We start from the raw sequence: 24977 nt of genomic DNA on the forward strand, positions 1-24977 counted from the left end.
GAAACACACCTGTCTATATAAGGTCCCATAGTTTACTGTGCATGTCAGAGCAAAAACCAAGCCCTGAGGTTGAAGGAATTGTCCGTAGAGCGCAGAGACAGGATTGTGTTGAGGCACAGATCTGGGGAAAGGGTACAAAAGAATGTCTGCAGCATTGAAGGTCCCCAAGAAAACAGTGGCCTCCATCATTCTTAAATGGAAGAAGTTTGGAACCACCAAGACTCTTCCTAGAACTGGCCGCCCAGCCAAACTGAGCAATTGGGGGAGAAGGGGGTGACAAAGAACCCGATGGTCACTCTGACAGAGCTCTGGAGTTCCTCTGTGGAGATGGGAGAACCTTCCAGAAGGATAACCATCTTTGCAGCACTCTTCCCATCAGGCCTTTAAGGTAGAGTGGCCAGACGGAAGCCACTCCTCAGTAAAAGCCACATGACAGCCGGCTTGGAGTTTGCCAAAAGGAACCTAAAGACTTTCAGACCATGAGAAACAAGATTCTCTGGTTTGACTAAACCAAGATTGAACTCTTTGGCCTAAATGCCAAATGTCATGTCTGGAGAAACCTAGCACTGTCCCTACGGTGAAGCATGGTGGTGGCAGCATCATGCTGTGCGGATGTTTTTCAGTGGCAGGGACTGAGAGACTAAACAGGATCGACAGAAAGATGAACAGAGCAAAGTACAGCGAGATGCTTGATGAAAACCTGCTCCAGAGCGCTCAGGACCTCAGACTGAGACAAAGGTTCACCTTCCAACAAGAAAACGACCCTAAGCACACAGCCAAGACAACGCAGGAGTGGCTTCGGGACAAGTCTCTGAATGTCCTTGAATGGCCCAGCCAGAGCCTGGACTTGAACCAGATCGAACATCACTGGAGAAACCTGAAAATAGCTGTGCAGCAACGCTCCCCATTGAACCTGACAGAGCTTATGATCTGCAGAGAAGAATGGGAGAAACTCTCCAAATACAGGTGTGCCAAGCTTGTTGTGTCATACCCAAGAAGACTCGAGGCTGTAATCGTTGCCAAAAGTGCTTCAACAAAGGACTGACTGAAGGGTCTGAATACTTATGTAAATGTGATGTTTCAGTTTTTAATTTTAATACATTTGCAAGCATTTCTAAAACCATTTTTTGCTTTGTCATTATGGGGCATTGTGTATAGATTGATGAAGAAAAAAAACAATTTATTAATCAATTTTAGAATAAGGCTACAACGTTACAAAATGTTGAAAAAGTCAAGTATTCCGAATGCACTGTAGATGAGAACAATGTTGAGGTCAGAAACCTTTTGTGTCTGTTGTTTGTCTGGTCATGGTGAAACAGACTTCAGCAATGTTTCTCAGGGGTGTACTGCAGTCCGACTGGTTCGTGGGGATTTTGTCTGGGTTGAAGGAAACTCGTGCCATCAATGTTACTATAGGCCTGGACCTGGAAGAAAAAAAACATAAAGTATCAGCTTGATGCTCCAAGTATACGTACATTCAACAATGAAGGGTGAGTTATTGGCCTCTAAAGCCTAATTTCCATTGACACTTAAATTAGGGCCAAATTCGAGCTGGCTCAATTTTCAAATTTGAGCTGGTTCAGGGAGTCCAGGCCAACACAGCCCAGATTCACAACTGGTGCTGGCTGGATTAGGTTCAGGCTGGTGACGCCATTACAATGCAACCACCAGCTAGCTGATCACTCGCTCAATGCTGATACATTTGGCTTTGGATTTGTTGCTGCTAGCTAGCTGAGCTACTGCAATAGTCAGACATGACACTCCACTTAGTATGATATGTTACGTTCTTATGGTATATGTTAATTTGTGGATTCCCATCATCCATTTCGTATTGGATTTTACAAATTACAATTCATGTGATATGTTACGTACAAAGTGTTACAAGTTTGCCAAACGTTCAATATGTTACGAATTTGCAAAATGTATGAAATGTTACCAATTCCAATTTTTTGTTGATAATGTTAATTAGTTGGCAAATATTAGCTGGGTTCGGGGTGAAGGTTAGGAGTTAGGTTAAAGGGTTAAGGTTAGGGTTAGCTAAAAGGGTTAGGGTTAGGTAAAAGGGTTAAGGTTAGGGTTAGCTAACATGCTAAGTAGTTGCAAAGTACAGTGACGGAAAAAAGTATTTGATCCCCTGCTGATTTTGTACGTTTGCCCACTGTCAAAGAAATGATCAGTCTATAATTTTAATGGTAGGTTTATTTGAACAGTGAGAGACAGAATAACAACAAAAAATCCAGAAAAACGCATGTCAAAAATGTTATAAAATGATTTGCATTTTAATGAGGGAAATAAGTATTTGACCCCCTCTCAATCATAAAGATTTCTGGCTCCCACGTGTCTTTTATACAGGTAACGAGCTGAGATTAGGAGCACACTCTTAAAGGGAGTGCTCCTAATCTCAGTTTGTTACCTGTATGAAAGACACCTGTCCACAGAAGCAATCAATCAATCAGATTCCAAACTCTCCACCATGGCCAAGACCAAAGAGCTCTCCAAGGATGTCAGGGACAAGATTGTAGACTTACACAAGGCTGGAATGGGCTACAAGACCATCACCAAGCAGCTTGGTGAGAAGGTGACAACAGTTGGTGCGATTATTCACAAATGGAAGAAACACAAAAGAACTGTCAATCTCCCTCGGCCTGGGGCTCCATGCAAGATCTCACCTCGTGGAGTTGCAATGATCATGAGAACGGTGAGGAATCAGCCCAGAACTACACGGGAGGATCTTGTCAATGATCTCAAGGCAGCTGGGACCATAGTCACCAAGAAAACAATTGGTAACACACTACGCTGTGAAGGACTGAAATCCAGCAGCGCCCACAAGGTCCCCCTGCTCAAGAAAGCACATATACATGCCCATCTGAAGTTTGCCAATGAACATCTGAATGATTCAGAGGACAACTGGGTGAAAGTGTTGTGGTCAGATGAGACCAAAATGGAGCTCTTTGGCATCAACTCAACTCGCCGTGTTTGGAGGAGGAGGAATGCTGCCTATGACCCCAAGAACACCATCCCCACCCTCAAACACAGAGGTTGAAACATTATGCTTTGGGGGTGTTTTTCTGCTAAGGGGACAGGACAACTTCACCGCATCAAAGGGACGATGGAAGGGGCCATGTACCGTCAAATCTTGGGTGAGAACCTCCTTCCCTCAGCCAGGGCATTGAAAATGGGTCGTGGATGGGTATTCCATCATGACAATGACCCAAAACACACAGCCAAGGCAACAAAGGAGTGGCTCAAGAAGAAGCACATTAAGGTCCTGGAGTGGCCTAGCCAGTCTCCAGATCTTAATCCCATAGAAAATCTGTGGAGGGAGCTGAAGGTTCGAGTTGTCAAACGTCAGCCTCGAAACCTTAATGACTTGGAGAAGATCTGCAAAGATTAGTGGGACAAAATCCCTCCTGAGATTTGTGCAAACCTGGTGGCCAACTACAAGAAACGTCTGACCTCTGTGATTGCCAACAAGGGTTTTGCCACCAAGTACTAAGTCATGTTTTGCAGAGGGGTCAAATACTTATTTCCCTCATTAAAATGCAAATCATTTTATAAAATTTTTGACGTGTTTTTCTGGATTTTTTTGTTGTTATTCTGTCTCTCACTGTTCAAATAAACCTACCATTAAAATTATAGACTGATAATTTCTTTGTCAGTGGGCAAACGTACAAAATCAGCAGGGGATAAAATACTTTTTTCCCTCACTGTAGCTACCTTTGGGCTGCTACACATTTGCGTAATAAGCCCAACCTCCTTGCGTTTTATGCAACGATTCCAAATGTAAGATATCATGCTAATTTGAATGTCCTGGATTTACATTCACTATGAGACCAGGCTGCTGAACAATAACCTTTTGTTAGAACAGTGTTGTTTTTGGTTAGCAGCTAGCTAATGTTAGCTTGAAACGACCCTGCAAACAAAAATGAGTCATTAGGACTTTGTCGTGGTCCTGTAGAGGTTTTGACTAGTTCCCAGCTTGTTCCGGGGACATCCCCATTGATGATTTGAGGACGTTGTGTCATGGCCTCAAGTAGGTTTTTGTCTAGTTCCCAGTTTGTTCGGGGGACATCCCGAAGGATGTTTTTAAGACCCTCTTAGAACGTTCTGTCATGGTTCTCTGGAAGTTTTTGTCTAGTACCTGTTTTGTTCAGGGGATGTCCCCAAGGACGTTTATAGGGCCTTCTTAGAACTTTCTGTCATGGTCCCCTGGAGGTTTTTGTCTAGTTCCCAACTTGTTCTGGGGTCGTCCTTAGAGAAATTTTTAGGACATTCCCAATATATAATTTTTCCTTTCTTCTGGATGTAATGCAATGTTCACAAGGAACGTTTTCTGGGAGACTTTTGTCTAGTTCCTTCTATGTTCCTGGGACATCATTGAGAACCAGGTCAGGATGAATTTAGAACAAATGTTTTTAGGTCAATTGCAACCAACATTGAGCACCGTCCCAACACGAGGTGATCTCTCGGTAAACCATCAATATGTGCTAAGATCACCCACACAGCTGATCTCAATTGCAACCACTATTGGCCAACATATTACCACTCCCTAAAGCTGTTTATTGTTTGTTTTTTTGGGATCCCCATTAGCTTTTCCAGAAGCAGCAGCTACTCTTTCTGGAGTCCACAAAAAACATGACAAGTAACAAAACAATGATATACAAGGACAGTCACACAAATTTAGAATGCAACAAAAAAATAATCCAAACAATACAACAACAAAAATATTGTGTGTCAGAGTGTTTGTGTGTGTGTGTCCTCACAGTCCCCGCCGTTCCATGAGATGTTGTTTAATCAATTTTCTAAAGGTAATTTTGCTGTTTGCTTGAGTAATTGGAGATGGAAGAGAATTCCATGCGATCATGTCTCTGTATAATACTGTGCATTGACGTGAATTCGTTTTGGGCTTGTTGACTGTGAAGAGACCCTTGGTGGTATGTCTTGTGGGGTATGTATGGGCAGGGCTCAACATTCAGGGCTGCCTGCTGTCCTGGCCACATCTGCCAAGCTTACAAGGCCAGTTAATCAATCTTTCATATGGTCTGCTTAGGCCAGTACATTTAAACACTCCAAAACAGACAATAATAGTTTATATTTGTATTTAATCCTTCATAATCTTCCCAACGTCTGATGCTTCAAACTTGTTATCAACCAGCATTCGGTTTCCAAGTCAACCTTCCCTCTCCATCTCGAGTGAGCACCACCTCAGTACATCATGGATACTCGCTCCAGCTCCGTCTCAAGAAAAATGTATATATATATATATATATATATATATATATATATTGTAAAAATGCAATTTTGTGTTCTACATAATTGTTTAAAAACCAGATTAATTCCCGAAGCTGTGTCATTTATTCATCAGCGGAATGTCCGGTGGCAAGAACACACAACTACTCATACAGCTGATTGCTGCATCAGGAAATGTGTTCTAATAAATGTGTTCTAATAAATGTGTTCTAATAAATGTGTTCTAATAATCCAGTCACTGTGCAACATTCCTAAATGCAATCTCGGAAAAGACAACAGTTTTGATGGCAATTATTGAAAAGAGCAGGATCACAGATTTCCAATACTGTTTGATTTATTTCTCAACTCAACGCAATTGGCAGGGTTTTACAATCTGGCATGACAATAAAGTGTGTCTGGCATGACAATAAAAAAAGTAACTGAAGGAAGTGCGTCACGGCCATTCGAGTGCATAAATGGTAGGCCTATATTCACTGTAAAAACCACAGAATTTTTTTAGGCTCTAGTGCCATTGGGAGTTTTTTTTTGAGTATTATCTAGGTATTGACTAGCCCATTGGGGTAAACAATGCAGATGAGCAACCCCATGCTTCAGCCATGCATCAGGCTATAGGTGATAATGCTTATTGCTAAAAAAGCACACCTGCCTGCAAAATGGACCATGTACAGGACCTAAAGATAATACTTTTCCTGATTTTTTTATTGGGCTCGTTTCTGGAAGGGAATATTACATTTGAAACAGTTTCATATGTCATCATTAAGGGGGGATGGTTTTACATTGAACACAAATATAAATGCAACATGCAAAAATGTCACAATTTGTATTTGAGTTACAGCTCATATAAGGAAATTAGTCAATTGAAATAAATTCATTAGGCCCTAATCTATGGATTTCACATGACTGGGAATACAGATATGCATCTGTTGGTCACAGATACCTTAAAAAACGGTAGGGTTGTGGATCAGAAAAACAGTATCTGGTGTGACCACCATTTGCCTCATGCAGCGTGACACATCTCCTTCACTTAGAGTTGATCAGGCTGTTGATTGTGGCCTGTGGAATGTTGTCCCACACCTTTTCAATGTGCGAAGTTTCTGGATATTGGCGGGAACTGGAGCACGCTGTCGTACACTTCGATCCAGAGCATCCCAAACAGCTCAAGGGGTGACATGTCTGGTGAGTATGCAGGCCATGGAAGAACTGGGATATTTTCGGCTTCCACAAACTGTGTACAGATCCTTGTGACATGGGGCCATGCATTATCATGCTGAAACATGAGGTTATGTTGGGCAGATGAATAGCACGACAATGATCTCGTCAGGATCTCGTCACAGTATCTCTGTGCATTGAAATTGCCATTGATAAAATGCAATTGTGTTCATTGTCCGTAACTTATGCCTGCCCATAACGTAACCCCAGCACCACCATGGGGCACTTTGTTCACAACGTTGACATCAGCAAACCGCTCGCCCACACAACGCTGTCTGCCATCTGCCCGATACAGTTGAAACCGGGATTCATCCCTGAAGAGCACACTTCTCCAGCATGCCAGTTTCCATCGAAGGTGAGCATTTGCCCACTGAAGTCAGTTAACGACGCCAAACTGCAGTCAGGTCAAGACCCTGGTGAGGATGACGAGCACACAGATGAGCTTCCTTGAGACGGTTTCTGACAGCAAATATTCTTCGGTTGTGCGAACCCACAGTTTCATCAGCTGCCCGGGTTGTTGGACTCAAACAATCCCGCATGTGAAAAAGCCGGATGTAGAGGTCCTGGGCTGGCATGGTTACACGCGATCTGCAGTTGTGAGACCGGTTGGACGTACTGCCAAACTCTCTAAAACGACATTGGAGGTGGCTTATGGTAGAGAAATTAACTATAAATTATCTGGCAACAGCTCTGCTGGACATACCTGCAGTCAGTGTGCCAATTGCACGCTCCCTCAAAACTTGAGACATCTGTGGCATTGTGTTGTGTGACAAAACTGCACATTTTAGAGTGACCTTTTATTGTCCCCAGCACAAGGTGCAGCTGTGTAATGATCATGCTGTTTAATCATCTTGATATGCCACACTTGTCATAGTCCGGAGCCGCCAGAGCCGCGCGCCAGTCCGGAGCCGCCAGAGCCGCCCGCCAGTCAGGAGCCGCCAGAGCCGCCCGCCTGTCCGGAGCCGCCAGAGCCGCCCGCCTGTCCGGAGCCGCCAGAGCCGCTCGCCTGTCCGGAGCCGCCAGAGCCGCTCGCCTGTCCGGAGCCGCCAGAGCCGCCCGCCTGTCCGGAGCCGCCAGAGCCGCCCACCTGTCCGGAGCAGTCAGAGTGTGTCCTGTGAGTCCTGTGCCTGCGCCTAGGGCTAGGCCTCTTACATGTCTCCTCAGCCTGGTGAATCCTGGGTCAGTGCCGCCGGAGCCGCCAGGGACGCCCGCCAGCCGGGCGCAGCCAGGGACGCCCGCCAGCCGGGCGCAACCAGAGTCGCCCGCCAGCCGGGCGCAGCCATCGCCGCCCGCCAGCCGGGCGCAGCTATCACCGCCCGCCAGCCGGGCGCAGTCAGGGTCACCTACCAGACCTTCGGCGCGGCCAGGTGCGCCACCTAAGAGGGCGACGCCGAGGGTGGAGCAGAGGCCACGTCCCGCACCTGAGCCGCCACCGTAAGAAGGCCCACCCGGACCCTCCCCTTCAGAGTCAGGTTTTGCGGTCGGAGTCCGCACCTTGGGGGGGGGGGGGGGGGGGGGGGGTACTGTAATGCCCTGGCCATAGAGAGGGGTTTTTGTTTTTTATTTTGGTTAGGCCAGGGTGTTACATTGGCTGGGCGTTCTATGTGCATTTTTCTATGTTGGTTTGTTTCATTGATTTTGGCCGTGTGGCTTCTAATCAGGCACAGCTGTAGAGTGTTGTTGCTGATTGGGAGTCACACATAAGTGCCTGTTTTTCCGTTGGGGTTTTGTGGGTAATTGTTTCTGTTTTGTATTGCACCTGACAGTACTGTTTGGCTGTCGGTTTTCTTGTTTTGTATAGTGTTCTTTCATCCATTAAATTACGTCAATGATGAACACTAACTCCGCTGCGCCTTGGTCTACTCTCTCTCCCGACGGCCGTTACAGATATTTCATTGGGGCCAGGGGTAGAGAACCTAGACAAATCTGTCTGGTATCTAATTCTTTGACACAGTAACAACTGATCTGCTAGTTTATCCTTGTGGGTTTTTGGTTGCAAGCAAGTTTGTTTTAACACTCTGGTGCATGTAATCTCCGGTTATTGGCATTTTAAGAAGTGCAGCGCTAACCTGCAGCTGCATGTTAAATTTAGCCTGTTGGTTGCATTTGAACCTCAGTGTATCAATCATCAGGACAGAAACATTCTAAAATAATCAGTTTCATTACACATCACACCTTTTTATTATTGAAGAGCCCATTATGGCCGTGATTGGCGAACCACTGATCCAGTCAAAGGTCTTTGTCTGTTGACAACGTGAGGGAAAACCCACATTCATATTTACATTATGTCCTCAAGAAAAACATTATATCCTGGGATTTGAACTCACAACCTCTTAGTTCACAGCATTCCAATCATCCTGCTAAGTCACCATGTCTGTGTCAATGACTCAATTCACCTGTATCACTACACTTTGGACTTCAATGTAAAGATCAGTTCTGCAAAATATTCACTCAAGAAAAACTATTGTATTTAATCATTGTGATTCACGAGTAACATTAAAACAGAGTAATATGCCCCCATCAACATTAGACAACTATACAGAAAACCCTCAGTGCTGAATTAAGTAAATCAAATCAATGATGAGAGAATAGTCCGTTTAACTGATATGGTGAAATTGTGGCACTGCAGAAAGATCAGTGTAATCCAAATCAGAGGTTGTGAGTTTAAATCCCAGGTGGGGTCGTATTGAAAAGTCAGTACTATATAAGTGATTGTGTCAAATGTTGCCGTTGATAAAAGTAACTTTTTTTTACTTTAGCAGAACAGGGTCCCACTTATCGTAAAATTTTCATCACATTTTACTTGTAATGTTTTGGGACACCTGGGACCATAACGCAACGTCCTGACGACTGGTAAACAAATGTCCTGTTAACGTCTTGAAAACGTCCTGACATAGTCCTCAACACCGTTCTGGAAACTGACAGGGAACTAGACAAAGGTCCCTGAGAGAATGTTCCCAGAGGACCATCATGCGACATCGTAATGACTAGTAAAAGGAAGGATCCTTAGGATGTCCCCCGTTTGCTGGGGAGCTTATTTTAGCTAGCCAGGTCATACTGATACATTGAAAGCAAGCTAGATAAATCTTATTTAAATATATATATGCCATGGTAAGCAATGTAAGAATTTAGCTAGCTAGCTTGCCTATTCATTGAGTTAACAAATGACAATGGTAACCGTTTAACTAACAAACAACTAAACACTTGGCAAGCTGGTACTAACACTAGCACTATGGGGTAATGGAAAGTAAATTAAAATTGTTCATCAACATTTTGTTAGCTAGTTATCTAGTTATGATCATGTAGCTATCAGCAAGAACATTCTACAAATTCTAGTTAGCTAGCAACATTAGTCCGTTAATGTTATTGGCAAATTCATAAGCAACAACATGACATAGTTTCTAAATTATAGAGGCAATGGATAAACAATTCAAGCTGTGCCCATCAAGGCCAGCCCAACTTGGCTTGAATTTAATTGCCAATGGAAACAAGGCTTGAAATATTATTTGGAGATACCTGAGTAAGAGAACAGCCCCCTTTGATCCCACGGCCAAGTCTGGGAGTGAGTCCAAACTCATGTCCAGGGAAGTCTGACTGATGGACTGTCCAAAATACTTTAATCCAGACTGTACATCTGAGGCTGAAATTCTCTATCAAGAGATGGAAAGGAAGAGGAAAAGTCACATATAATCACATTTTATATAATCACATTTTCTATTACACCTTCAATTATCTCTGCCATGTTTCTCTAGTGGATTTACACTTTAGTTTAAAGAATGGAGACAATATCTGTCTGTCTCTCTTTATGCTCATATCCTCCACCCTCATTCAATTTCTATCTTTCTCCCACATACCTGAGATTTGATTTTGCTGATTCCACTACTCGTCCCATGGAATATGTAGACACTTCCTTGACCATCGTTCTCTAGAGGTGCTCCGACAGCTAAATCATTAAATCCATCCATATTCAGGTCAGGCAGTGGGGCAAGAGAAGTTCCAAACCTGCCCATCTGTCCTGCATCCCCCACCAGTGTCATCTCGGCAACTAATTGACAGGCCACTCCAAACTGGGAGAAAAACAGGCAATCAGTAAAAGTGATCAGGCTGAAACATGTTTTTATCAATTGTTTTGTCAGATTTGGTCAATTATGAGGTGAATCAAAAAAGATCTACCAATTACCCTGTCATTGATGGTACAGACATATACCCTGCCCTCTCTGTCTCCATCTGTGAACATCGGAGCTGATATGAGGACTAGGTCGCTATATGAGTCTTTATTCACATCCATCGCACAGACCTCTGCCCCAAAATAAGCGCCAATCTGAAAGAATGAGAGAATCACAATTATGATTATTTCCCCACCAGATAACAAATAACCTTTCTGACAGATCACACTAACACTTCATTTTTTTATTCTCTCAATTAATTAAATCATGCACTGACATACATGCCCATATTATTTCCACTGTCAGGCTTTGTATCAGAGTTTGGTCAAAAAGTCAAAACATCCTGGGCCATGAACCTACCCAGACTTGGGGCCAGACTGGGGGATAGTGGAAGATACATTATTAACAAAACAATGGTAAACAATTTTACTGAGTTACAGTTCATATCATTAAATTGAAATAAATTCATTAGGCCCTAATCTATGGATTTCACATGACTGGGACCCAGGCCCAACCACTAGAGAGCCAGGCCCAGCCAATCAGAATTTGTTTTTCCCCACAAGAGGGCTTTAATACAGACATAAATACTCCTCAGCACCCCCACCCTCCCCCTCAGACAATCCCGCAGGTGAAGAAGCCGGATGTGGAGGTCCTGGTCTGCGGTTGTGAGGCCGGTTGGACGTACTGCCAAATTATCTAAAATGACATTGGAGGTGGCTTATGGTAGAGAAATGAACATTCTATTCCTTGGCAATAGCTCTGGTGTACATTCCTGCAGTTAACATGCCAATTTCATGCTCCCTCAAAACTTGAGACATCTGTGGCATTGTGTTGTGTGACAAAAGTGAACATTTTAGAGTGGCCTTTTATTGTCCCCAGCACAAGGTTCACCTGTGTAATGTTCATGCTGTTTAATCAGCTTCTTGATATGCCACAACTGTCAGGTGGATGGGTTATCTTGGCAAAGGAAAAATGCTCACTAACAGGGATGTTAACAAATTTGTACACAGAATTTGAGAGAAATAAGCTTTTTGTGGGTATGGAACATTTCTGGGATCTTTTATTTCAGCTCATGAAACATGTGACCAACACTTTGCATGTTGAGTTTATATTTTTGTTCAGTTTAATAATAATGCTTTGGGGCTGCTTATATTTGTCCTGTTACACACAAGTGTGGAATGCAAATGTATTTTTTAAGACCTTCCATGGTTAACACCTCACAAAGCAACTGTTTTGATTATGCAAAGTTTGTTGACACTTCTCATTTCAAGTTTTAATGTCACATTAAAGTGAAATGCCTTTCTTGCAAACTCAAAACCCAACAATGCAATAATAAATAACAATGATTTCCTAGAAAAAAACACGAAAAATAAGAATTGGAAATATGAAATACACAATAAAGTAACTAAGTAAGCATACTATATACACAAAATATTTAAAAAGTCAGATCCAATACCATATTTACATGTGCAGGGATACTGGAATGATGGAGGTAGATATGTATAGGGGTAAGGGGACTAGGCAACACTTCATGATTACAGAAATGAGTGCTATAGGGCGGTAGTCATTGTGGTATTAAGTCTTAGAGTTCTTAGGAACAGGAATGATTGTAGTCATATTAAAACATGTGGAGATTACAGACTGTGACAAGGAGAGGTTGAAGATGACCGTGAATATGCCTGCCAGCTGTTCTGCGCATGCTCTGAGAACGCACCCTGGAATATCGTTGGGGCTCCCAGCCTTGCAAGTGTTGACCTGATTAAAGACCCTTCTCACATCGGCCTCAGAGAGCGAGATCACCCAATCCTCTGGGTCGGTGACAGCCCTCACAGCCGGCTTGATGTTGTTGTCAAAGTGTACATAAAATGCATTGAGTTCGTCTGGTAGAGAGGCATCGTTGGGCAGATCATGGTTGAATCTTCCTTTGTAATCCGCAATGGACTGTAGCCCCTGTCGGAGTCTCACAGTCCTGTAGCATAACCTCAGACTCTGGTGACCATTTCTCAATGGAGAGAATCGCAGGTACTTCCTGTTTCAGCTTCTGTTTGTAAACAGGAAGCAGGACTATGGAGTCATGATCTGATTTGTTGAATGGGGGACGAGGGAGGGCCTTGTATGCTTGCTTGTGGGTAGAATAGCAGTGGTCTGGGACTTTATCGCCTCTAGTGGCGTTGGATACATGTTGATGGATGTTGGGTATCACGTATCTTAGTGACGCCAAAATAAAATCTTTAACAACCAGAAAGTCAGCCTCTGGGTGTAGGATTTCCTGCTTGTTTATAGCCATGTACAGTTCGTTAAGCGCCAGCTTGTTAATTTATTTTCCTGAGGTGGAGTGCATACAGCAGTCGTGATAACACCTGAAAACTCCCTCAGGAGGTAGAAGGGTCAGCATTTGACCGCCAGGTATTCCAAGATGGGTGAACAGTGGGTCAACACTTCGACCACGCTGGAATTATCACACCAGTTGGAATTATTACACCAGTTGACAAACCCGTCTCCACCTCGATTTCCCCGACTCCACTGTCCTGTCCGCCCGGTGAATGGAGAATCCATCGAGTTGGAAAGCCATGGGGGGTATCTTGTCCGATAGCCATGTTTCTGAAAAGCAAAGAATATTGAAGTCCCGAGAGTCCAATTGGTAGAAAATCCATCCATCTTATCATCAAATGACTGTAATATTTGCCTGTAGGATGGAGGGAAGAGGTGTCCGGTTTTCCCTTCACCTTAATCTCACCAGGATCTCCCCTCTCTTGCCTCTGTAATGTCGATGTTTCCTCTTGGGTAGCCCAAAAAATTGGGTTGGAATTACAGAGAGAGCCCAGGGCAGATGAGTCGAAGTCGAAGCCAGAATTGGGGTAAGTAACTGCCGATCTGATGTTCAAGAGTTCTTGTCGGTTGTAAGAAATAACAGCAAAAATAAACGTCTAAATAATCACAAAATAGCAAAGTTGGGTCGGAGCGTAAAAAATAAAAAAGCAGACATTGAATATCCTTTTGAGCATGGTGAAGTTATTAATTACACTTTGGATGGTGTATTAATACATCAAGTCACTACAAAGACACAGGTGCCCTTCCTAACTCAGTTGCCGGAGAGGAAGGAAAATGCTCAGGAATTTCACCATCAGGCCTATGGTGAATTTAAAACAGTTACTGAATTGAATGGCTATGATAGGAGAAAACTAAGGCTGGATCAACAACATTGTAGTTACTACACAATACTAATCTAATTGAAAGAGTGAAAAGAAGGAAGCCTGTACAGAATACAAATATTCCAAAACATGCATCATGTTTGCAATAAGGCACTAAAGTAATACTGCAAAACAATATGGCAAAGCAATTATCTTTTTGTCCTGAATACAAAATGTAATGTTTGGGGCAAATCCAATACAACACTTTAATGAGCATCACTGTCCATATTTTCAAGCATAGTGGTGGCTGCATCATGTTATGGATATGCTTGTAATCATTAAGGACTGGGGAGTTTTTCAGGATAAAAAATAAATGGAATTGGGTTAAACACAAAATCCTAGTGAAAAACCTGCTTCAGTCTGCTATCCACCAGACACTGGGAGATGAATTCACCTTTCAGCAGAACAATAACCTAAAACACAAGGCCAAATATACACTAGAGTTTCTTAGCAAGAAGACAGTGAATCTTACTGAGTGGCTGAGTTACAATTTTGATTGAATTCTACTTTAAACTCAATGGCAAGACCTGAAAATTGTTGTCTATCAATGATCAACAACCAAAAACAGAGCTTGAAGAATTTTGAAAAGAATATTGAGCAAATGTTGAACAATCCAGGTATCAAAAGCTCTTAGAGACTTACCCAGAAGTACTGACAGCTGTAATCGCAGCCAAAGCTGCTTCTACAAAGTATTGACTCAGGGGTGTGAATACTGTCAATTTGAATATTTGTATTTCATTTTCAATACATTTGCTAAAATTTCTCAATTTGTTTTTACTTTGTCATTATGGGGTATCGTGTGTAAATCGGTGAGAAGAGAAATCTATTTAATCCATTTTGAATTCAGTCTGAAACTCAAAATGTGGAATAAGTCAAGGGGTATGATTATTTTCTGAAGGCACTGTAGTAGCCTATAGCCTAATTTTGCATTTCAAACAGGCCTACCTCTTAGCCTATTACTGAAATAGCAAGAAATAGGCTGAAACACAATGCCCTGTTGATGTTAGTAGCCTAAAATGAAGACGGTTGAAATCATTAAATGCCTACTCAAATGTGCCTACTTTCAGCACCATGAGTTGTCCATTTCCGATTGATTGTGCCACGCCTGCTGTTTTAGGTTTCAGCACCACAGTGTAAGTTACTCGAATCTGGCTTATTGTGAGGTCAATAACTCTGATAAATGCATAATGAGCAAGAAACATCATGTTTTAAAAAAACAAATTATAGTAGTAGCAAGCTACCAAAGTTGACCTCCGGTCATTCTCCTCATCTTCTCGCTCTCCTTCTCAAAATGAACAGAATATAGGCTATATGGGCTAGTCTGCCTGCAAGATATTGCATTTTTGGGGACTAGGCCAAATAAAAATATATTTTCGGAAGAAGCATTTGACTCGCCTCCTGAACTGTCACTGTAGGCCTACACAGCAGAGAATTGATCAGGCAGCACACAAAAAAGGTTTTGATCAGTAAGAGCAGAGCAGAGAATTGATCAGGCAGCACACAAAAAAGGTTTTGATCAGTAAGAGCAGAGCAGAGAATTGATCAGGCAGCACACAAAAAAGGTTTTGATCAGTAAGAGCAGAGAATTGCAGTGTGTAATGGAGCCAAGTTTTATTTATTTATCTTAGAAATGTAACTTTGCTATGTGCTTCTCCGAGCATGCACTTCATAGCCTATAGTCTACAGGCTATGGATCATTTGATTGAGACCACATTAAATAGCCAATAGGCGCACTAGATATTGCGCGCCAGGTGGAGAATCAGAGATGAGGAGTGGTATCGTCACACATTGATATCTACTAGCAACTAATTCTAAAACACTGAGAAAATTGACATTTCATTAATTACAAATTACATGACCATCCCCTGGACTAGATTTAAAAATTACTAAACCTTCCCCTTGACTGAAATTGAACAAGCATGACCCTCCCCCATTTTTCTCCAATTACCAATTCTGTACATTTTGATCCATCCCTAAGCATAGAGGAAAAGGGTCTACAACAGACCCATGTTTGTAAAGTTTGTTTAATAATACATTCCTTTAGATATTTCATCTCAACTCCCTGTCCAACCGTTTTGGCCACCAGCACAGTAAGTTGAAATGAAATTGAATCTAACTTTTGGCTTCCCGCGGACTGTTTATGTGCAACCCAATAGGGATCAACACTAGTGTATGTAAATACACCTGCGTTGCTAAGAGCAGCTATAATTGTTGTAATGATTAGGCTGAGTTCGAAAAAACTGAAAGTATGCATCTTAGAAATATTTTTCACATACAAACTTTATACAGTACATTTGAAAAGTATTCAGACCCATTTACTTTTTCCACATTATGTTATGTTACAGCCTTATTCTAAAATGGATTCAACAGTTTTTTTCCCTCATCTATCTACACACAATACCTCATAATGACAAAGAAAAAACTGTTTTTCAGAAATACTTGCAAAATGATTAACATTTAAAAAAATAAGTATTCAGACCCTTTACTCAGTACTTTGTTGAAGCAACTTTGGCAGCGATTACAACCTTGAGTCTTCTTGGGTATGACGCTACAAGCTTGGCACACCTGTATTTGGGGAGTTTCTCCCATTCTTCTCTACAAATCCTCTCAAACTCTGTTTATGTTGGATGGGGAGCATTGCTGCACAGCTATTTTCAGTACTCTCCAGAGATGTTCAATTGGGTTCAAGACCAGGATCTGGCTGGGCCACTCAAGAACATTCAGAGACTTCTTGTAGCCACTCCTGCGTTGTCTTGCCTGTGTGCTTAGGGTCATTGTCCTGTTAGAAGGTGAACCTTCCCCAGTCTGAGGTCCTGAGCACTCTGGAGCAGGTTTTCATCAAGGATCTCTCTATATTTGCTTCGTTCATCTTTCCCTCGATCCCAATCCCTGAGCTGAAAAACATCTCCACAGCATGATGCTGCCACCACCATACTTCACCGTAGGGATGGTGCCAGGTTTCCTCTAGGCGTGACGCTTGGCATTCAGGCCAAAGAGTTCAATCTTGGTTTTATCACATCTTTATTTTGAATGACAATTTTGCGCATTCAACAAAATTCCATCAGGCAGCCTGATTTCAGATGTGTCATGTAAACATGACTGCATATTCAGTGCCGGCCATGTTCCTATTGGTCAGTCACCAGGATTGGCTCGTAACATCAGCCACACTAAAGGCAAAAGAAATATGACACTACCAAAGCTTTCGGAGCCTATGACCGCACGTAGAGGTACTTAATCAGCAGACCTATACGCTGTCTCACTGAACTGTCTCCTGATATGGTTTAAGTATTGTTGTGGACTTCAAACATATCTTTGTAATTTTTCTATAAAACGTTGTGATTTTGAGAGTGAAAACCTGATAAAACTATAGGAAAACATAGCATTTTTACACAGGGCACCTTTCATTCACCGGGCGGGACATTTGGGCAATTCTTTTGCCAAATTGGGGAACACCCACTTAGCTTTCACATGATCAAATCTCAAACAAACTAAAATGTTGTTCAACTTTCATTCATTCATTGGACAAAAATTCTCAGGTTGAATCCATCACCTATAATAATCATGGAGCATCACTGTGTCATAATTTTCTTTTTCAATTTGCTACTGGTTCAGGATTTACCTGTAGGTTTGCTGCTACCCACATACTTTTTTGGAGAAGGCAAGTTATGATATTCAACATTATTTTCAGTCAACAACAATCTCATCGTTTCAGTTGTGTACAAACCTGTCCAGAAAATTCTATCGGCTTGTCTGTGTCTCTGGATGAAAGAAACACCACTCGTCCAGTGTGTTTAAATCTTGGAGCACCTAAAATGGTAAACTGGCGAGTGTGTGTCCTAGCAACTGCCATGGAGTACCCTGAGGTGGGAAATTCACAGGGTCAGAGCCAATAATAACAGTGTACGTTTGGGTGTTTTTTTCAGTAGATTTTCTCACCCATATAGCTATCTGGTTCCATGTTCTGACTCTGTTGTGGTGTAGGGTTTAAAGTGCTCCCTGTGTATTCCTGGTAAGCCCCCCTCCATTGGAAGGCTCCAACAGCTCCCATCTGGAATCCTCCCTGGCAAGAATGGGCAAATGTACTAATTGAAGACTATACATTTTATTTGACTTATATTACATGCAATTGTATTTTAATTAGTGACAAGAAAACAGTATTAGTGCTTGGCGTGAAAGTCAAGCCAGCCAATGAGAAAGCATGCAGGACTTGAGCCATTTATGGACAAGGGAGTATTTGCTACCTCAGGCATGTATGCTGCACTGAATCCCTCCTGGGCCATTTCCATCTTAATAGATTCCCCAGTAGTCTGAGATCCTGCAATACCAAAAAAAGACAGAAAAACTAGTCAACAAACATGGCAGTCTGAGATATCACATTCACGTAAGTGGTTTAACAGTGTGAGATGGTCTGATTCCTATCAACATTCACATGAGTTAGTATTATACAGTATGTCCTGTAGGTTACATATTATGTTATTGTTAACAATCAAATAAGGTAGAGGTAGACTCATACAAGCTTTAGTAGGACAGATTTTCAAGAGGGGTAAACACCTCATTCACACTTCATTAAAAGTTGGATTGCAATGTTGTGGTGGACTGATGAGAACTATAGTGGCTTGACAGACAAATCAAGAAAAGTAACCATACCTTCAATAGGAAAAATGCTGTTCTGTAATGTATCCTTGATTTGGCCAAGTGCTTGGAAGTTGTCCACTTGAAACACGTAGTTCTTCGATGGAGAGGAGGCAATTGTTTCTAACTCCCTTTTTGCATAGGGCAAAGAAAAGGCTTGGCCCACCTGAGGAAATCCAGAAATAGACATTGGTACTTAAAGTCGCTGTTCATTCAAAATCATAATTTCTTAGTAGTGGCATTATACAGTTGAAGTTTACATACACCTTAGCCAAATACATTTAAACTCAGTTTTTCACAATTCCTGACATTTAATCCTAGTAAAAATTCCCTGTCTTAGGTCAGTTAGGATCACCACTTTATTTTAAGAATGTGAAATGCCAGAATAATAGTAGAGAGAATGATTTATTTTCGATTTTATTTATTTCATCACATTCCCAGTGGGTCAGAAGTTTACATACACTCAATTAGTATTTGGTAGCATTGCCTTTAAATTGTTTAATAACTTGGGTCAAACGTTTCGGGTAGCCTTCCACAAGCTTCCCACAATAAGTTGGGTGAATTTTGGACCATTCCTTCTGACAGAGCTGGTGTAACTGAGTCAGGTTTGTAGGCCTCCTTGCTCGCACACGCTTTTTCAGTTCTGCCCACACATTTTCTATAGGATTGAGGTCAGGGCTTTGTGATGGACACTCCAATACCTAGACATTCTTGTCCTTAAGCCAGTTTGCTTAACTTTGGAAGTATGCTTGGGGTCATTGTCCATTTGGAAGATCCATTTGCGATCAAACTTTAACTTCCGGACGGATGTCTTGAGATGTTGCTTCAATATATCCACATAATTTTCCTACCTCATGATGCCATCTATTTTGTGAAGTGCACCATTCCCTCCTGCAGCAAAGCACCCCCACAACATGATGCTGCCATGGCGGTTTTGGAGCAGTGGCTTCTTCCTTGCTGAGCGGCCTTTCAGGTTATGTTGATATAGGACTTGTTTTACTGTGGATATAGATACTTTTGTTTCCTCCAGCATCTTCACAAGGTCCTTTGCTGTTGTTCTGGGATTCATTTGCACCAAAGTACGTTCATCTCTAGGAGACAGAACAAATCTCATTCCTGATTGGTATGACAGCTGCGTGGTCCCATGGTGTTTACACATGCGTACTATTGTTTGTACAGATGAACATGGTACCATCAGACGTTTGGAAATTGCTCCCAGGGATGAACCAGACTTGTGGAGGTCTACAATTTCTTTCTGAGGTCTTTGCTGATTTCTTTTGATTTTCCCATGATGTCAAGCAGAGAGGCACTGAGTTTGAAGGTATGCCTTGAAATACATCCACAGGTACACCTCCAATTGACTCAAATGATGTCAATTAGCCTATCAGAAGCTTCTAAAGCCATGACATCATTTTCTGGATTTTTCCAAACTGTTTAAAGGCACAGTCAACTTATTGTACGTAAACTTCTGACCCACTGGAATTGTGACACAGTGAGTTATAAGTGAAATAATCTGTCTGTAAACAATTGTTGGAAAAATGACTTGTGTCATGCACAAAGTAGATGTCCTAACTGACTTGCCAAAACTTTCGTTTGTTAACAAGAAATTTGTGGAGTGGTTGAAAAACGAGTTTTGATAATTCCAACCTAAGTGTATGTAAACTTCCGACTTCAACTGTATATGAATGAACAAAAAATACAAATATTGTGATTTTAAGTCTATAAAGTCTATTTAAATGTAATACAAAGGTGACTGTCATGTAAAACTTTGTTATCGTGACCTGTGACACAAAAACTCGAATACAAAAGAGGCATTGATCAATTGATAATTTCTTTTTTTAAAGAATATAATAACACGTAATGAAAAAGAAGATTATTTTGTGTAGTATGGTGTACAAAGAAACACAGTGAAGCAAACAACTTACCCCAATGGCAAATCGAATAATGTTTTTGGCGTCAGCCTTAGAGGCTGCATCCCCCAGCATCCCGCTGTCATTTGATTGTCCATCTGTAATGACGATCAAGATCTTCTTTGCCTTTGGTCTCGATCCTCTACTCGTTGAAAAGACATCTTGGCTTTTTGATCAGAAAAGGTTGTAGATTCACTTTTTAACATGTATGGTAATATTCTGTATGTTGACTCTATGGGGAAATATACTGTAATATGTCTATATAAATATTATGCACTTACACAACTTTTTGGATGGCTGCTGCCGTGTAAGTCCCTCCACCTTGTTGTTTAATACTACTCACTTGATTATCCCAATACATGACATTAAAAGTGTTTAAGTCAAAATGTATAGTGCAATAGCCTGAATACTGGGCAACTGCAAACTGTAAAAAGAAAGAGAACAGTTGTGTCCAAAATTATTGACACCCTTGATAAGGATGAGCAAAAAAATACTGTATAAAATAAATAATACAAATACTGAGCTATATTGTATGCTCATAATTTAAAAAAACATATATGTATTTTATACTTATACAATTGCTCTAAGAAAAATATTTTGTTAATCAACTAATCTTTCTTTTCTCAAAAAGATTGAGGTAAAAATGATTGGCACCCCTGTTTTCAATACTCCAGCACCCTCCCTCCCCTTGTGAGGATAACAGTACTGAGCATTTCCTAAAATATTTTATGAGATTTTAGAACACATTGGAATGGATCTTAAATCATTCCTTCATACAGAATAATTCCAGATCCTTGAAATCCTTTGTCTGCGCCTATGAACTGCCCTCTTCAATTCAAGCCACAGGTTTCAATGTGGTTAAAGTCTGGAGACTGAGATGGCCATTGTAAAATTTAGATTTCGTGGTCAATTAACCATTTCTTTGTGGATTTTGATGTATGCTTGGGGTTATGGTCTTGCTGGAAGATCCCTTTATGGCCAAGTTACAGCCTCCTGGCAGAGGCCACCGGGTTTTTGGCTACAATATCCTGGTACTGGGTAAAGTAAATTGTATTAGTATAAAATAATATAACTTACCTTTTTGTTTTGGCATACAATAAAGCTCACTATTTGTATTATTTATTTTATAGTATTTTCTGCTGATCTTTATCAAGGGTGCCATTGATTTGGCAGTGACTGTATCTATCAGTATAATGGAGACACTCAAAATACCAACAAGAAGCTTAGTCATATGAATACTTCAGTGATATTTTTATTGTTGATCTCGCCATAACAAATACAATTGCCAGTCTACATAAACTAATAACTACATGTTGCATATTTGACTAAATATTGTTATGTTGAGAAATATCAGGGTTGTGGTCAATTATAATTGAAGTCACTCAATTCAGAGTGATTTGAATAAAACAAAAGGATGATAAATAGCTTCTCCTTTTCAGCTTATTGAGAAATCATTGAAAATATGATTTTTTCCCCCCGACCTCACCAATGATATTTTGAGTAATTACCAATGAATGTAATTAAAACAGTGCAGCTTTTAGCTTTCTTTCTATAATAACATGTAAAAGTAGCTCTTACCTTAGTATCCCTTTCCAGAAATTCCTTGATCAGATCTTTCACGAAGGTTTTCATTTTTTCAAAATCACTTCTGCCAACACTTCCTGACCCATCCAATAGAAAGGCTATGTCTGTTTGTCCAGGACATTCTGGTCAAAATGTACAGAAAAAGAGCAAAACAGAGCAAAAATAATGTGAAGTCAAATGGTAGAGACCCAAACCATTAGTGCTTCATGTAAATGCATAAATGCAATGTAATATTTAGGCATTGCGTTTGTCATTGTCACATTGCAATTTAGCATTTAAACATTGCATTTATGAATTGGCACTGATAACCCTCTATAATTATGTGGCGTGACACACACAAAAAAGACAGCATCTGTACCACAATAGGTCTATTTTCTTTTAATATATTTAAGATTTGAAAGCCTGTTTATGAAACCTATGTTGACTCAACCAACCCCACCACCTTAATACAACCTTGGATTACCTTCCAGAGATGAAGGGACAGGTTGTCTCACATTAAGATTTTGGTCAATTTCAAAGCACATCCCGTTGTAGGTGGTGATGGTTTTGCACTCTCTTGGGATGGTTGGTCCGCACACCTATAAGGAACAGAAGGTGGGGAGATGATGAACAAAATGATAATAATCATGAAAAGCAATGCACCAATTTGATTATGTCCTTGTGGTTTTTCATCAATACGGCTAAGACGTGAACACACATTCCACTCACCATGATCTTTAGTGAATCTGGATCCTTTGTCATTGACAAACCAAGAGACATATTGATCCCATGACTGGGCACTTTAAAACACAACAGGGGAGAATTGCGGTATAAACATCTAGATTTGTATTTGCATTATTAGACACCCCCCCCCCCCCAAAAAAAATATATTATTAGATTTTCTTGTTAGAGATTAGTCAAGTACCATCTCTCAACTCATCTCTTATTCTACAGAAGTCTATTGTCACTGTCAGATGAAAACCTCATGTCTCCAAAATATCAACTTTTTAGGAAAAGGAAAAAACTGCCATATTTTACTGTTAACGAACATATGATTATCAAACTCCCAAAGCTATTTTGAATACATTTTGTTGGTCCTAGAGTCATATAATGTTTATAGTACATTTAGGGAAGTAACTCCTTTATTACATGTAAAAAAGAAGATGTTAAATTGGCAAAAATAGAATTACAAGGTTTTCATCCGACAACACAGGTAGGCTCAACAGTAATCAAGAAATGTCCCATTGCTAATGAACAGACATATTTCATTAGTATATTCTACCATACATACCTTGTATTGACAATGGTGTGCAAGATGAATCTCTGACCAGGCATCGGTAAACTTGTCCCCTCCTATTTTGCTCATACTGCACCATGGGGGCACTTATAAGCAGGCTTGTGATAGAGGTCAAAGGTATGTTTATGTTATATTAAATGACAAAAATAAAACACCCAAAATTATAAAGCCAAGTTCAGATACATAAGATGCGACAAGACATTGTTATGCAGATTTAGAACAAAGTTTACTTGATCTGAACGGTCTAGTTTTAGAACGTCTCAAGTCGGCTGCTGGAGTTTCCAAGATTCAACATGTCAAATCTTGAGCTAAAGTTTTGCGACGAGACTGATCCATTTAGCCAATCAGAGAACAATGCGCTAACATTTTGTTTTAGCCAAGCAGATGGCTAGCTAGCTATTTTGTTGCAGATATAGCTAGCCTTGCTAATATTTCTCTGACAAGTCACAAAGTCTCATCTGTTTGATCTGAATGCCCGATACAGTAAAGAAGTCAATGGAACTCGACCAAAACAATGGAAATGCCATGGAAACACATGGGGGAAAGATCCCGAATCTCCTTATTGCCATCCAGAAAAATGTGTCTACATTTAGGCTATTACTTATGTGTATTTCACACTATGTTGAGGTAAAAATCGTGTTTTAATGCTTGTATGGATGTCAACCCCAATACATATTCATGTCATCTTCACCAATCAACTGCATTACAGTTAAAAACGGCTTTGACTATCACCACCGATTTCTGTATGCTAGCCATGCTAATAGCTTATACGAACGGGACTTAGCATTTAGCAGTCACCTCTTCTAAACCTGAAAAGGGACAACTTCTAAATGTTATGCCGTTAAAACAGCCAAATATCAAAATCAGACTTAAGTAACTACATTGTTGGCCTGTTACAATATATTAATCATGGCGGATTTGAAGAATATCCACTTTGTTAGATCAGATTTGTTGAAGGTGCGCCAATCCGGCATCCTTTTTCTATCCCCACAGTCTGCGTTAAATTGATCTCTTTACTGCATCTGTAAAAATGGCTAGTTTTGTCTTATCTCGTCTTATGCTGGCTGTTGTATCTGAACTTGGCTTGGTAGTTTGGTTTATCAGAAGTTCTTATTTGAAATTAAGACAAATTAAGGCAAAAGCATAGCATTGCTTTGATATTATACTAGTTTGGTTCATCAAAGGATTCTTTTTTATGTACATTTGAAATGAAGACAAAAAGGCTAACTATTAAAAAAGTATTAAAATACCCTTGTACTAAAAACCCCAAGCAAACATGTTAAAGGTCAAATACAGCCATTTATTTTTCTAAATATCAAATCATTTCTGGGAAACATTAAATTATCTTACTTTGATTGTTAAAAAAAATATAAATATATGTCACGGTAGTCGTAGGAATGAGAGGACCAAGGTGCAGCGTGTGTGTCGTTCCACATTTTTATTTAACCTGTGAAACTATGCAATATAAACGTAATAAACAAAACAACAAACCGTGACGCAGAGGTGAAACAAACACTACTCAAAAAATAATCTCCCACAAACCCAGGTGGGACAAACACCAACTTAAATATGACCTCCAATTAGAGACAACGATGACCAGCTGCCTCTAATTGGAGATCATCTCAAACAAAGCCCAACATAGAAATACAAAAACTAGAACAACCCAACATAGAAATACAAAACTAGAACATAACAACATAGAAAAACTAAACTAGAAAACCCCCCTGTCACGCCCTGACCTACTCTACCATAGAAAATA

General features: G+C 40.7%; 1 protein-coding gene across 1 annotated transcript in view; it reads right to left on the reverse strand.

The window, feature by feature from the left end:
• The window catches only part of LOC106579408 (integrin alpha-X), a 63209-nt gene that overhangs the window by 31330 nt on the left and 6902 nt on the right, over positions 1 to 24977 (reverse strand). The window contains exons 3-16 of the mRNA XM_014159297.3: positions 23213 to 23316; positions 22651 to 22721; positions 22406 to 22520; positions 21937 to 22064; positions 20640 to 20782; positions 20374 to 20524; positions 18464 to 18614; positions 18058 to 18131; positions 17753 to 17876; positions 17541 to 17674; positions 10640 to 10780; positions 10314 to 10526; positions 9976 to 10109; positions 1282 to 1424 (exon numbers count right to left, since the gene is read on the reverse strand). Coding sequence (XP_014014772.1) covers positions 1282 to 1424; positions 9976 to 10109; positions 10314 to 10526; positions 10640 to 10780; positions 17541 to 17674; positions 17753 to 17876; positions 18058 to 18131; positions 18464 to 18614; positions 20374 to 20524; positions 20640 to 20782; positions 21937 to 22064; positions 22406 to 22520; positions 22651 to 22721; positions 23213 to 23316 — 1826 coding nt within the window. The remainder of the gene's footprint in view (positions 1 to 1281; positions 1425 to 9975; positions 10110 to 10313; positions 10527 to 10639; positions 10781 to 17540; positions 17675 to 17752; positions 17877 to 18057; positions 18132 to 18463; positions 18615 to 20373; positions 20525 to 20639; positions 20783 to 21936; positions 22065 to 22405; positions 22521 to 22650; positions 22722 to 23212; positions 23317 to 24977) is intronic.

Source organism: Salmo salar, chromosome 19 (genome assembly GCF_965601325.2).
Source record: "Salmo salar chromosome 19, fSalSal1, whole genome shotgun sequence".
In the NCBI taxonomy this organism is placed as follows: domain Eukaryota; kingdom Metazoa; phylum Chordata; class Actinopteri; order Salmoniformes; family Salmonidae; genus Salmo; species Salmo salar.